This window comes from Aphanomyces invadans (assembly GCF_000520115.1).
Source record: "Aphanomyces invadans strain NJM9701 unplaced genomic scaffold supercont1.103, whole genome shotgun sequence".
NCBI classification, from domain to species: Eukaryota; Oomycota; class Saprolegniomycetes; order Saprolegniales; family Verrucalvaceae; genus Aphanomyces; species Aphanomyces invadans.
In genome coordinates this window covers 1-13,442 of record NW_008580248.1, presented here as the reverse complement: position 1 = coordinate 13,442, position 13,442 = coordinate 1, and the positions used below count along the sequence as shown (strand labels likewise).

Sequence of the window (13,442 nt, the reverse complement as noted above, 5' to 3'; positions counted from 1 at the left end):
TCGTCGTCGTCGGTTTGGGTTTGCTGCACGTTCAGGAGCTGCAGGCGGTCGACAAGCTCGTTCGACACCATCCAGAGCGCATCGAGCTCGGTCGACTGAATGCGGTACCGCCCCGCATTCTTGGATACGAGGATCGTGACGTCGACGCCGTTGTAGTATTGAAAGCTCAGCACGTTCGCGGACGACCCTGTGACTTGCTTCGCCCAGTCCGGCGTCGCTCCTGCCACCCATATCGAGTCAAGACCTCCGGCAGGAACGGGCCGCACCTGGCTGCGTCAGCATGTCGTCAAAGAGCTCTGTCAGTTGCGCGGGCTCTTGGTTCGTGTCCAGCGTAAACTAGACCATATATCCCGACATCACGGGATATCTCGGCCGGGGCGCGCCATGTACCTTAAACGTGCTTGCTTTTACGGGCGGGATGAGTCGGCTCATCATGCACATGGGGAGCTTAACTGTGCACAACGACGTTCGGGGCTGGCCGCTCTCGAGTGTATACGCTGCCGAGATGGTGACCTCGAGCGACGACGGCATGACGGTCGCGCTTGGTCGGAGCACGACAGGGATAATGAGTGGCGTGCCAGCTTTGCCGTCGATGGAATCGAGCAAAATCGACGATGGTCCGCATACGATCACGTTGGGCGGCGGCGTGACGGCGACCGTGACGTTGCTCAATACGTTGCTCCCTGTGTACGTCACGTACACGCGCATGGTGAGTGCCACGGGTTTGTGGTCCGGCCCCGTCACAACGTCATCGTCGGACGACACGCCACTGTCGCCGGGGGATTCGTCGCGACCGGTGTAGGCGCGGAGATCGGCTTCCGCGTGTTTCGACGGTGGGTCGAGCAACGCAGGCACTTGAGCGCGCAAGAGGACGCGTTCCTTGGGCTCCGTGCGCCGCTCGCCCTGGGACCGCCGAATAATGTTGAGCAAGGTGCGGTGCTCCTCGTCCATCTCCTCGTAGTTGACCTCTTTTGCATCGGATGCAATCACGGATGTCGTGGGTGGATCTGTGCCAAGGTAGTTTACGTTGAGCCGTCCGTCTTCGTCCAGACTCACAATCATGCCGTCGATGCCCCTGCGAAGCGCCACGATGTTATGTCTGTCGCGGCGGCATGCGCATTTGGCGTACCCAAAGCTCGCCACGGACAGCGCCGTGGACACCGTCGGGGCGACCGCCGACCAAATCAACTGTGCGTCGCGGTAGACCATCCACTGTTTGGCGTGCGTGGCGATGATCACATTATCCGTGCTATCCGAGTTGTCACCTAAGTACATGCCATTCACTTTCAGAACCCACACTTTATGCAGAAAGCATACATTTGGGGCGGTTGTACAGACAAAGCGACGACGGGTGAAAGCCCAAGCGTTTGTGAAAGCAAATGTCCCCGCCCGGCGTCACACAGAAGAGAGAAAACTCTCCCAGCACGACCACGTCAAAGCTGCGCGCTCGTACCGCCCAGTGGAATTTGCCCGTGCGAATATCGAGCACCGACTCGCCTGGGACAGCCAAGCGGTCAACCCGTGGTCGAGTCAATGGCAAGTTGACCACGTACCGATGTTTGTACGCCATTCAGAGTGCAGCGCCTTGGCGGCAGTGACCCCCTTGGCATCCTTTATCCCATCGTCGTGCCCAGGTTTCTTTTTGAGCACCATCGACGTCGCCATGACTTGGTACCTACGACGTAATTGAGTCGACACGAAGGGGATGGCATTTTGATGGACGAACGGCGACCCACCGATAGCATTCGACACTCATATCTGATGTGGCGGTGATGAGCGAGTCGGTGGGGGCTGCGTAACACAGAGCACCGGGAACAAGGCAAGTGGGTAGTTGTTGCATGAAGCTAAATCGGTCCTAGTCCACCAGTTCTAGTGGGTGCCACGTTGACATGTCATGGGATGGAAGCACCTGCTCGAAAAATTGGAGACGACCGTCCAGAGACTGCACACAAATGTGATCTTTCTCGGGGGATTTACCAAACCCACCCATTGTCATGTTGAAAGCTGTGAAGTGCTCGCCGTCAAGACCGAGAGGGTGCTCGTACTTCTTCGTCAGTTTGAAGTAACTAGCTGCCATTCCAGAGCCACCAACGCCGTCCAAGCAATACACAGCAAGGTGTTTCGGGTGTAGCACGGCCATGCCCACGTTGGTTGAATGGCTAGCCATTGCAAGCATCAGCGGGGCTGCCTCCGAGCACATATAGGAAAGATACGTACGGCACGAATCTCCCAATTTCAACTTGCAGGACAGGGTACTCGAGCTGCTCTTCCATGAGAAGGTGATCAATCTTAAACTCGCCTTGAGTGGGGTAGTACACTCGAAGGATACCGTTGAGACTCCCAACGACAATCTTGTCATGCGGCGTCGGATCATTGTCGACGTTCCCCACGGCCAACGCGCCATATGTGTACTCCTCGGTATTCCCACTCGCCACCGTCCACCATTCCCGCGCCTGGAACAACGACATCCGCTCACAAGATCTTGGAATTTCTGGTGTGATGAAAACTGCGACGCTTCGGTTGAACACCCCGATCGAATTACCTACATCCATCGACGTGATTGGATATTTTCTGACGAGAAAATCACAATGATTGGACAAAAATTTCCCTCGCCAACCAACCTCTAAACAAATATCCGACACACTCAATGAGCTACTTGTTCCGCGTTTCCCTGAGCAAAATTGAGTGATGAACGTGGCCAGGTCGCCCCAAGGGTGGCCAGACGTTGTAGATCCTTGACGTGAGGTCAAATGCAATGGCACGCAGTGCGTTCACAGGTCGAGTCAAAAATGTTTTGTATTCGTTGCGATTTTTTGTGCAACCTGATTGGTGGAGCATTGACGAATCAGAGCAGTTCCCCCACATTTTGTGCGGCATCATCGCCGAGGAGGTTCATGAAGAGTCGGGTGGTGCTCGTGGCCGACGCGGACAAGGAGTGGCGTGACGCGAAGCTCTGTCGCTTTGTTCGAGACGCCGAGGAGAACCCTATTTTGACCTTTACCAAGTGGAATGGCAAGACAGGGCGGTCTAGATGGCTTGCTATTCGTGGCCACCAACTGTGCGAAGTCCAGCGGATCGACGACATCCGCAGCTTGTTTGCACCGCGAAACGTTGTCGTACAGGGTACGTGCATGCCATAACCACCTATTCATGGAAGCGAGAAGACGACGGTTGATTGTGACAGACGGCAGTCTACTGGTCGTGACGCCCATGGATCCACTCTTCCTCTTGTTGGAGCAACTTGCACATTGGACACGCAATACTCAGTTCTGCGCCTTGCACGGTAAAATCAGTCCCTCTTTGCCTTGTAGCAGCTCTGTGTTGACGATTTCGAATAACATGGCCACGTAGACATCATGGAGTCATGCGGGATTCCGTTGCATGGTATTTCCCGATGGAATGCCTCTGCAATCTCAAATCTCTGCGACATCGATGGAAGCGACGACAGATTGGATATCCTCTGCGTTCGGCGAAATGATACCAAGATCACAGCGTGGCTGCGGAAAAAGGTTGATCGCATTCAGGCCCTTGGGGTGGCGCCGACAAGGTCAAGTTCAAACGATTGCACCACGGTCGAACGATTCCAACGTCCACCAGACGAGGACACTACAGCACCAACACAGCCGAATACAGAGGCAATGACGCGGTCCTTTTCATGCTGGCGAGCTGACTTGGCAAAAAATCTCTTTAGATCGATGCCGACGACAAGCACCGAGCGCTGCAGACCGCGATTTCCATCCTGTCAGAGTACTTGGACGAGTGCTGGACTCAGTTGGTTGTGGCGTCGTATGGGTAAAACAACTCACGTCGGTCACTGTGCTTGCTTGAATGCTTTCCGTGCATCTGTGACGTCGTGTAATGGCACTGCTAACTTGGAGTGCAGGTTATCCCCCACCGAGTGGCTGAAAAAAATCAAGACCAAGGGTGTCGTTGCGGGACCTAGCGACATCGCCGCCAAGTACGATGCTCGACAACAATCCGCGACGACGCCCGCAAAAAGACCTGCTCCTGCGTCAACCAAATCAACGTTGACCAAAAAGAAAACGCCCCCAGTCACCGGCATGAAGTCCATCGCATCATTTTTCGGAAAGTAATGACGTCAAGAAAGCTCCGCCGGATCGCCTGAAAACTCTTGCGAACTGTGCATTGCTCGTTAAGCTCAAGCAATTCAACATGGTGGTTCCGTAGGAGTTTCGTGCCAAATGCCTGCATGGTTCACATGCATGATCGTTGGGGTAGATCGAGTCTTGACGGCGGGGACGTAAGACGAAAAATTACGAACCTGCTAGGAAAGTCCTGTTCGCGACGTCTTCACAGCCTGTGATTGTATCAGATTGGCCATGTGGTTGGCTTTGTGTTAACGAGCACGCTACGTCACCCAAGGAGGTTTGCACTTGTCCTTTGGCCATCGCGCATTCGTTTATGCCTTTACGCAATCGTCGACATGCTGTGGAATGCAGCGTCGGACGCCAGGGAAGTTCATTTAGACGGGGAGATTGCTTCTTCGAAGCGACACGCATGCGAATCCGTGGCGAGGCGCACTCGACCTTCCCATGGTTTCGCACTCGAATCACATGCAGCCAGCTTGTACGCTCTCGACAGCTTCGTCGTGTCTTCGCTGGCATGCTTCCACGCAATGCTGCATTCATTGCGTCGGTCGGGAGGATCTCGCAACTCGAGGCGCGAACGTTCAAGATCATTCTCTGGCATACACGACGGTGGTATGTAGGACCTACTGGTACGTACTTGCAATTTTCTAATACTTGTCGAGAAAACCGAATACGACGAGATTTTGGCCATATTGACAGAGCCAAAACGAAACTTGGGATTTGTATACTCAATCCCATCTGAGGACTTCACGTGAATGTAGGTAAGGAAGGATGCTGAATTCCTTGTTGTCGTGTGGGTTCTTGTTTGCCAGTCTTGCAATCGCCGTCAGCGCCTCACATCATCATCGTCGCCCGGATGCAGAAAGCTGCTGCCTTGAGCATCCTTTGCCATGCCCTCCTTGATAAGAAGATGGAATTCTGTCGCGTACACACTGTGTTTGCGGCCAAACAACTCCTCCACGCCCAGGCGCTCGTCGACGAGTGCCAAGAGCGCCTCGTCGTGCTCGACGAACTTCTCTCAGACTTGTATGACAACGAACACGATGTCTCGGGAGAAATCGGTGCCATGCTTGACGAACAAGCTCAAGAAGAAGCGACCTACCAAACTCTCACAGCGGCCGTTAGCGCGCACAAAGCACTCCTCCAACGACTTGTCCACAAGAAAGTTAGGTTGGAGGCTTGCAGGAAAGGTATCCTCCAGCGCCAACGCCGACTTGTCGAACGTGCCTTTCGCATGCAGGTAGCCCAGACTCCCGCCGAGTTATTGGCGCAGTCTATTTAATGAGGATGGCACGACGATGCCCATGTGACGGCAACGGCGGCGACAGAAGACGTCGGCAAACAGAGCAGTATTAGACCGGATACACGTTTTTTGCTTGTGTTATCCGGAATTTGTGAATAGAGAAAAATCAAGAAAAATCTCAATATACTCTATAGATTGAAGTATTTTCACCGCATGATTGACAGCTCCAGCCTGACGTGGCTATTGCAAGTCGCTGCGACGTTGCCACGGCCAGAGAAGCGGGCGTTGAAAGGTATACTCCAGTGACGACGATGTGTCGGGACGGCCACTGCATGATATCGTATTGGCAGAGATGCTCCTTCGCCAAGATGCTCGATTGAACTCGATGCAATGTGTCGACGATGTCCATCGCGTCGTAACAATCGCCGCAGGTAGACTCGTCTCCGTCTTTTCTGCATGATGTGCGCAATAGAACACTGAGTGACGTGACGTTACAGTGAGCCATGCGTTCAAAGCATGGTATTCCCTGTTCGATGCGCTGGCCATGTCGACGGACGCGGCCTGCCATCTCGAACAGAACAACCAGACCGCCGACCACGACGTACCGTTGTCAGCTTCGTTGACGTACGGCGAAGTGGACTTTTTTGGGATCGCATCCCTCCTAGCCATACTTCGACCACGCCCTGGTCAGGTACATTCACCGGCTCTTGCAGCGATACGTACTTCCCTATAAGTCAGACATTTTGCGATTTGGGGCATGGCACCGGCCGTGCAATCTTTGCAGCGGTACAGCGACGTCTATGTAAAGCACATTGCTGACAATCCCAAACCGGCCAGGCGACGTTGTATCCCGAGCTCCGCCTTATGGGGATCGAGTTGGTGCCATCGCTGTACCACGCCTCACGTCGAGCCTTGGACAGCTATGAAATGCCGCATCCGCAACACATCCAACTCGTCCATGGCGACTTGACAACGTTTGACTGGTGGTATGCACAGCCCAGCCTTGCTGCGATCCACTGAGGTGGTCGACGTGCCGCAGGAGTTGCAGCGACATTGTGTTTGTCAATGCGACGGCATTTTCGGCAGAGCTGTGGAACACTGTTCAACTGCTGGCGCTTCGTTTGCAGCCTGGTGCGCTCTTCGTCAGTCTCACGCATGTATGCCCCATCTCGTCTTGCCGCTTCGTTCAGAACGAAAGCTGTGATGTTTTCAGTCGCATAAATCCCCGAGACTGGATGTAGAAAGTGCCTGGCGAAGGGTTTGAGCCTGTGCTGATGGACTACCCCGTTGCTACCAGCTGGGGCTGTGAATTGGCCTATGCCTACCAACGCCACTGAGAGGCCGGTTCCACGAGTTCCGTCACGAGCGTCCACCGTCATGGAAAGGTTGGCCTGGTCCGAACGAAAAGGCTACTGGTAACATGGTCCACATCCGTTGTCCGATGTAACGTTATGGTCTTGGTGAATAGTATTCGACTTAAGATTCGATGGGTGGTGACATTGTCGGATTCGCTAAGTTGGGGGACGTCGGCGCTGCACTACTCGCCTGCGATCTTCGACTGATCTTCACACCACGACAAACGCATAGCAGTGTCGTCGCCAGGTTGGTGCGACGGGCCAAACTTGAGCGCCTGCATGCACAACACGTCAGGTTGTGAAAACGACTCGTTGGCACTGTGTACCTTTTCACCAGCATATCGGTCCGCAAACTGAACGTACGCGTCGTTGTCCACGAGGCGCACCTTGGAGATGGCGCCGTAGGTAGCGAAGTGCTGTGTCAGCGCAGCCACGTCTCGCAATGCTTCGGGCACGTTTGTCACTTGGACCACCTTGGTTCGATTGTCAATCGATCCACCGCCTCGTCGAAAGGCTTTGGCCTTCGCTTCCAGCTGACTGAGCTCTGCTTGGAGAGTCGCCAGCGGCGCGTGCGCCGGAGGCGGCGGAGGCTTGACCAAGGCGTCCAATTGTGCTTTGAGGTCATCAATCTTGCTGTCCATTTTGGCTTGCTCTGTGTCGGACAGCATTCCCTTGGACTTCATCTTGTCTCGGAGCAGTTCGTGCTGCGTGAGTTGATTCTGGAGCAACGTTTGCCTTTGTTTGAGCAAAGCCTTTTCTTGTTCGACGAGCTGCCGCTTCTCCTCGAGAATTTTCTTGCCCGTCTCAAGTGCCGCAGCGCGGAGGGCTTCGGGCGTTTGGTCTGCCTGTATGTCGATCTGACCCAAGTCTTTCGGGGACCGTTTGGCGAACTTGACCGCGATGAATCGGTTGTTGCACACGGGCATCGGCGAATGGAATGCCTTGCGCGCGGCCTCAGCCGTCGCAAACTGGACGAAAGCGGCCTTGAATTCGGGGCGCATTTGAACATTCACGACCTCACCGAACCGGCTAAAGTGACCGCTGAGTTTGACCATGTTGATGAATTTGGCGTCTACGTTCTCGACGCGGAGCGTTGTGCTAGCCGCTGTTGGATCCCCGCCGTCTTTATCAGTAGTGGTTTTGTCGGTCGATTGATTCCGGCCCCGATTGTTCCCGCCGCCGTGATGGTGGTGGTGGTGTTGTGGAGGAAAAAAGTGAGGATGCGGGGGGTGCATCGAAGGACTGTCGGGGTCGTACGCATTCGGATCGAACGGCATGTCGGGGTTCAGCATGGGCGGGTACATCGGTCGCGGGTACATTGGCCCCCAACCTCCACTGTGCGGAGGTGGCATTCCCCATGATTGATCATATCGCATTGGACCTCCTCGGTTTCCGCGACCAACTCCGTTGCGTCCTTGCTCGCGACCCCTGTTTTCAAACAGTCAGGTTCAACGAACCGCACAAACTCGAGGTTTGTACCGTGGGTCGCGGTTGTATGGTTGCCTTCGGTCTTGATACCGGTGCGAGTCCCGCAGAGGAGGTGATCGTGACCGAGATCGCGAACGCCGGGGCCGTTTGTTTCTACCCCCGTCGATATCTGCATCAATTTCGTCGCGGCCTCGACGAAGGCTCTGGTCGTCGTTTGGCTGAGGACCACTGCTTCCCGAGGATGTCTGTGGAAGAGGGGTGGAAGCAGTCGTCGCAGCATCGTGTCGCGGCGAATTCTGCAAATACGACTTGCTTCGCAACGTTGCAAACAAGCGATCGACGAACCCATTCGTCTCGTCTCCGAGGAACTCGCGGAGTTTGTTGCGGCATAACTCTTCCAACCCGTCCTTTTCTGGATTCGCTTGCACGAGCGCCAGGACATACTTCGAAAGAACCGATGGTTCCGCATCGCATCTAAGACAGATCGATGAGAAGCCAGGAAACATCGAGAGGGAGCTCATACAGAGGTTCGAGGGTGCGCACGAGCCATTCCCGTAGAGATTCCCGTGAGTCCGCGTCCAGCGCCATCTATCTTTGAATTATGGCCGCTGGTCACCACGGGCATAACCCCTCTATACCTTCATGTCCATTGGCCGGATTTGGACCAATGATCATCGGAGCCCCAATTCTGGGATAATTGCTGGTCAAAGCTATTTTGAAATATTGCTCTGTTTTGAAATTTTCGTTTCGCTTGGAAGCGAAAACTGTGATCATTTTTCCGCGGGCTAACTTCAAGTTGAGATGTCCAATTTCCTCGATAAATGCATCTACCTCTAATTTCTTATATCTAAATTTTCTGAATCTATAAAATCTGTGGGGGCCTTTTACCCCAATCACATGGAATAGAGCGAGATGGATGTACATTGATTGCGATTCCGATAGGTTATACGGAGAAATTGCCAAATGCTGGAAAAGCCTATCGTGAGTCCATGTATAAAAGATTCTGGTTGCCCGGCACACGATAAGCTGTATGACAAGAGAGCCATCTTCGCAGCTGAGTCATCTCTAAATTTGATGAGTACATTTGTCGCTTGATGCGTCGGTTGACTGTCGGAAAGTGCTGATGGCATATCCATTAAAATGGATTAATTCTAAAAATGGATGTAATCCTAAAAATGGATGGATATTGACCCGCATTTTGCACTCTTGCAGTGAGGTTCACAATCTAAGCACGAAATCTAGCACAGTGAATGCGTTTCTACAGGGACCGATGTGCACAATTCTCCATTTGGGAAGAACCAACGCACGCGATGAACACAATGTGAATCAACAACACACGGTGGCACCCATTGACGTGCCTTTATGGCTTGGGTCCGCTGCACCATGCGTTCTGACATGGGAGGGGGCATCCTTCCAAGACAGTTGGTGCCGGGATGACACCCAAACCGACTAGAACTGCTCCAACTTTGTCATCGTGGCGACGTGTAGTCTCAAGATCTTTCTTTTCAGTGTTCCAAGGATGGTCGCGCTTGGTTTCCATCCTCATGCACACGCTTCACCAAACAACGGCGGTTCGCCGAAAGCTCTCCATGTGGAGTTGAATCGATGGTTTTGTCCCAATCGGCACCACGAATGCAACCAATTTTGACCAATGAGATCAAACACGTCGCCATACCAGGGGACGTCGCCACACCAGGGGATGGTTGGCCGCTCTCTCGTGAAAAGAGTCGGGTCGATCATAGCACGTTTGGAGTGCACTCTGCTGCCACGACTGAAAGCTTCACCAGCCCTGCTGCACGACGCGTTCGACCACACACGAGCCATGTCGTCGGTGTCTGTTGCATCTTTTGAATAAAAATACACAATTTGTGCCATAAAAAATGTATGTGATTTTATCACAACGTTGCCGCGCCCAGTGATTGGCTACGTTGTTCCTCCCGTCCACAGAACGTGCCATTGCTCACAAGTTACACATGTTGGGGAGGAGGCCGTGGCGGAGATGGCGTGAGCGTTCTTTGCCCAGACAAGTGGCCATTCGAGCTCAACAGCGTTCCAAACGAAGTGATGGAGAATGCCAACGCCACCCCCGGCGTACACCCGCGCGACAACAGCATCGTTGTGTTATACCGAGAAACGGACTGGATCGGCCGCCCGACGGATCTCAAGGACACCGAGGAGTATGAGCACTCTCTCCAGCGTAGCCGTCGCAATCGCATCATCATCATTGCTGCTACCGCCTTGCTCGTTGTCGGAGCCGCGATCGGTGTCATCGCTGGCACCACCGGTACAGACCAAGCGTCCGTGCAGTCCGCTGACATTGTAGCCACGGTGTCCCCCACGCCTTCGACGACCCTCCCGTTGTCACCGTCCATGAACTCCGACCTTGCTGATTTGCCAGCGGCGTCAAACTCCACGTTGAACGCCACGTCGAACGCCGAAGTGATTGTCGGTGGCACCGGTCTCGAGACAGTCCAACCCACCCCCGAACCTACGACGACCACTCCTGAGCCCACAACCACGCTGGAACCGACGACGACGACGCCTGCTCCCACGACGACGGCACCGGCACCCACGACGACAACGCCTGCTCCAACTACCACCCCTCCTCCACCTACCCCAGCTCCATTGAGTTCCGGTCAGATTCGATACGTGAACAAGTGCAACAAACCGTACACGTTGTGGAAGAGCCACCGCGCCTTGGCCGTGCTCAAACCTGGCGATTCGTATGACACCCAAGGCACGGCCGACGTCAGCGCAGCATACTACTTGTCGGACGACGAATCTGGAAACGCGTCGCTGTTTGAGAACCACTTTGCCAATGACAACTTTTGGTACGACTTGAGCATCATCCCGGTGGGGTGCGGTGTGTCGTGGGACTCGTGCTTCGGCAAGCCCAAGAGTTTCAACGTTCCCGTCAGCGTCCGTGTGTCCAACCCCGGCGGCAACTGCAAACATCTCACTTGCGACTCGCCGTCCTGCACGGACGCGTACTTTGTACCGAGCGACAAACAGACGTGGGTGTGCCCCGGCAGCGTCTCGATGACAGTCACGTTTTGTTAAACCTGTGCTAATATCAAAGCCCTTTCTTCTTGTGTGCAGGCGGCGGTGGTGTTTGTGCTCGTGGAGCTGCTGCTGCGCACACATGCCACACCTCGCTCAACCATGGCTGGCTCTGTAGCATCCAACAAGTTCCAGCGGACACGAGGACGTTCGTGATGTAGTTTGGTCACCAGACCATGTGGATCCAGCGTGCAGCAAACAGTAGTCGACAGGAACGGGGATTTGTTCACGTGCGAGGGTGCAGGATATCGAGGGGGGAGAGCGGCATCATCGCGAGGGGCCGTGCGCCACATCGTGCTGCAGTCCTCCTCGTGCCACACACTCTCTTGGAGTTTGTCTTTCCCTGCGACGTCCTACATGTATGCACCTCGCCCATGTTGGCGGTGGATCGGGGGCATCGGCCCTCGCTGCCCGTGCTGTCCAGGTCGTGCAGAGGGGGTGGGGAATGTCTTGGCTGAGAGACTCTGCACAAGCCCGGGGTGAATCGTAACCACGCCCTTCGAGCACAACAAACCGACGATTTCCCACTGAGCGAATGTCGCCCCCGTCGATCATGGGGACGTGCTGGCTTTGCTCGAACGCAGGAAGATTAGCCAACGCTATATGTCCAGTTGAATACTTTTGATATGGGCAGCCCCACGCACATGATGGCGGCGCAACAGGTAACACGATTTCATCTCGACAACGAACACAGAGATTTCTTACGTAAGAAGCACCCTGGCGTATGAGCGGGCAGATGGCGTGTCCAGGGTGAGAGATGGAATCGTGTGCAGCACCGCCATGGTGTCGGGTAGATGTCATCGTGATGTGAGCCACACGACGGACGTAGCCAGAATCGAAAATCCACCCACACACGTCCCCAAGGGCGTTCTTCGCCATGGTCGACCGAGCCAGCCCGTCCGATTATCCCCACATCGTTCTCACGCCAACCCACGCAACCACACGGGTCGATCCCAACGACTCGCACGAGAAAACATGCCAACGACATCGCCGACACACCACGGCGGCCCTCCTCGCGACGGTGTGTGCGTTGGTGGTTGGCGCTACCGTTGCCATCGCTGTCAAGACCTTGCCCACGACCTACGCCCCCGACCTCAACTCGAGTGACAAGAAGGACCTTGCAAATAGTCCTGCCATCTCAAACCACGCAACAACGATTCCAAGCGACAACACTATGTGGGAGCCCTTGGCACGCGAACCACCGACGTCGACGGATGCCCCTAGCGCGACCATCGCACCGACCGCCAAGCCCACCCAAACGACCTGGACACCTGCTACCGCTGCTGCCACCACCGTTCCAAGTGCTATCCCCACATGGGAGCCTCTGTCACGCGAAATAATTCCGACATCGACAGTTGCTCCAAGTGTCAATGTTGCCACGACGACCAAGCCCACCCAAACGACCTCGACACCTCCAACCACAGCAACTGCTACCACGACTTCAGCGGCGCCGATCACGACGACGACGCTGGTGCCAGCTACTGCTGCACCACCAACAACTACTACAGCCCCAAGATCGAAACCAGTCGTGGCAACCCCCGCCCCTCCTCCGCTCGCTCCACCGGTAACCAAAGGGATGGCGACCGGCATGTTTGTTTTCCAAAACAACTGCGAAACACCCGTCGGCTTGTACCGAAGCCACGCGGTGATCGCATCGCTGGCCCCTGGGGAGTCTCTCCAACTGGACGGGACAAAGCAAGTCGGTCAAATGTTTCACTTTGGGTGGGACTCTGCAGGGGACGCCACGTTGTTTGAGACCACGTTTGGCGCGGACGGACGATTCTACTACGACATTAGCATCATTCCCGTTCGATGCGGAGCGTCGTGGGACTTTTGCACCGGCCCGACGTCGTTCAACTTGCCCATGACGGTGACAGTGCGCCGTGAAGGGGACACCAACGTCGAGGCGTTTCCGACGTGTAAGTCCCTGCAGTGTGCAAGTGCGACGTGCCCCGTTGCGTACAAAGTCCCCAACGACGTCCGAACGATGGTGTGTCCGAAGCAAGTGGCCATGACGATCACAGCGTGCTAACAGATCACACACGGGTTGGATGTATGCTTTCATGGTTTTTTCATGGGGCTGTGGTCGACATGCGATTCGCGCGACAACCGGGGGAGGATGTACAGTCCGTCAAGAAATTATAGACGCACCCCAAAATTTTCCACTTCTGAACTATCTGTGAGGATTGCAGTTGAAACCCCTTCGTAGTTCAGGTCATTATGCTCTCAAACGCCATAGTGCAAAAC

General features: G+C 54.8%; 6 protein-coding genes across 16 annotated transcripts; 4 read left to right on the top strand and 2 right to left on the bottom strand.

The window, feature by feature from the left end:
* Positions 1–29: 29 nt before the first annotated feature.
* H310_14908 (hypothetical protein) lies at positions 30–2,468 on the bottom strand (the record flags this gene model as incomplete). The annotated part of the gene is made up of 10 exons (XM_008882882.1): positions 30–220; positions 267–336; positions 391–769; positions 833–1,075; positions 1,130–1,265; positions 1,318–1,497; positions 1,554–1,675; positions 1,737–1,855; positions 1,910–2,159; positions 2,218–2,468. Coding segments are annotated over 10 exons (1,941 nt in total), but the record flags the coding sequence as incomplete, so codon positions are not given.
* Positions 2,469–2,852: 384 nt separating this feature from the next.
* H310_14907 (hypothetical protein) lies at positions 2,853–4,732 on the top strand (the record flags this gene model as incomplete). 6 transcript variants are annotated; one of them, XM_008882877.1, is made up of 6 exons in its annotated part: positions 2,863–3,123; positions 3,185–3,283; positions 3,352–3,635; positions 3,692–3,792; positions 3,884–4,090; positions 4,189–4,233. In XM_008882877.1, coding segments are annotated over exons 1-6 (963 nt in total), but the record flags the coding sequence as incomplete, so codon positions are not given. The 6 variants fall into 6 exon arrangements, with proteins under 6 accessions (XP_008881100.1, XP_008881103.1, XP_008881101.1 ...); XM_008882878.1 differs by having other exon boundaries at positions 2,853–3,123; positions 3,884–4,732; XM_008882881.1 differs by having other exon boundaries at positions 2,853–3,123; positions 3,692–4,732.
* Positions 4,733–4,965: 233 nt separating this feature from the next.
* H310_14906 (hypothetical protein) lies at positions 4,966–6,678 on the top strand (the record flags this gene model as incomplete). Of its 6 annotated transcripts, none has more annotated exons than XM_008882871.1 (8): positions 4,966–5,279; positions 5,547–5,644; positions 5,703–5,783; positions 5,850–6,043; positions 6,091–6,138; positions 6,190–6,338; positions 6,392–6,509; positions 6,598–6,678. In XM_008882871.1, 8 exons carry the CDS (start codon positions 4,966–4,968, stop codon positions 6,625–6,627), a joined length of 1,032 nt encoding a protein of 343 aa, XP_008881093.1. In that variant the 3' UTR covers positions 6,628–6,678. The 6 variants fall into 6 exon arrangements, with proteins under 6 accessions (XP_008881093.1, XP_008881092.1, XP_008881095.1 ...); XM_008882870.1 differs by having other exon boundaries at positions 6,566–6,678; XM_008882873.1 differs by having other exon boundaries at positions 6,190–6,509.
* An 86-nt stretch (positions 6,679–6,764) lies between these two features.
* H310_14905 (hypothetical protein) lies at positions 6,765–8,752 on the bottom strand. Its single transcript, XM_008882869.1, has 4 exons — positions 8,659–8,752; positions 8,187–8,609; positions 7,034–8,135; positions 6,765–6,982 (listed from the first exon to the last, which is right to left on the bottom strand). Exons 1-4 carry the CDS (start codon positions 8,721–8,723, stop codon positions 6,890–6,892), a joined length of 1,683 nt encoding a protein of 560 aa, XP_008881091.1. The 5' UTR covers positions 8,724–8,752; the 3' UTR covers positions 6,765–6,889.
* A 1,358-nt stretch (positions 8,753–10,110) lies between these two features.
* Positions 10,111–11,233, top strand: H310_14904 (hypothetical protein). Its single transcript, XM_008882868.1, has one exon. It carries the CDS (start codon positions 10,200–10,202, stop codon positions 11,193–11,195), a length of 996 nt encoding a protein of 331 aa, XP_008881090.1. The 5' UTR covers positions 10,111–10,199; the 3' UTR covers positions 11,196–11,233.
* Positions 11,234–12,039: 806 nt separating this feature from the next.
* H310_14903 (hypothetical protein) lies at positions 12,040–13,442 on the top strand. The gene has a single exon (XM_008882867.1). The coding sequence runs from the start codon at positions 12,073–12,075 to the stop codon at positions 13,225–13,227; it is 1,155 nt and encodes a 384-aa protein (XP_008881089.1). The 5' UTR covers positions 12,040–12,072; the 3' UTR covers positions 13,228–13,442.

Coding starts and splice junctions, on each gene's coding strand:
- H310_14903 (XM_008882867.1), top strand. CDS start 12,073: ATGGTCGACCGAGCCAGCCCGTCCGATTATCCCCACATCGTTCTCACG.
- H310_14904 (XM_008882868.1), top strand. CDS start 10,200: ATGGAGAATGCCAACGCCACCCCCGGCGTACACCCGCGCGACAACAGC.
- H310_14905 (XM_008882869.1), bottom strand. CDS start 8,723: ATGGCGCTGGACGCGGACTCACGGGAATCTCTACGGGAATGGCTCGTG. Junction 8,610..8,658: donor GTGCGCACCCTCGAACCTCT/GTATGAGCTCCC, acceptor GATCTGTCTTAG/ATGCGATGCGGAACCATCGG. Junction 6,983..7,033: donor ACCGATATGCTGGTGAAAAG/GTACACAGTGCC, acceptor TTGTGCATGCAG/GCGCTCAAGTTTGGCCCGTC.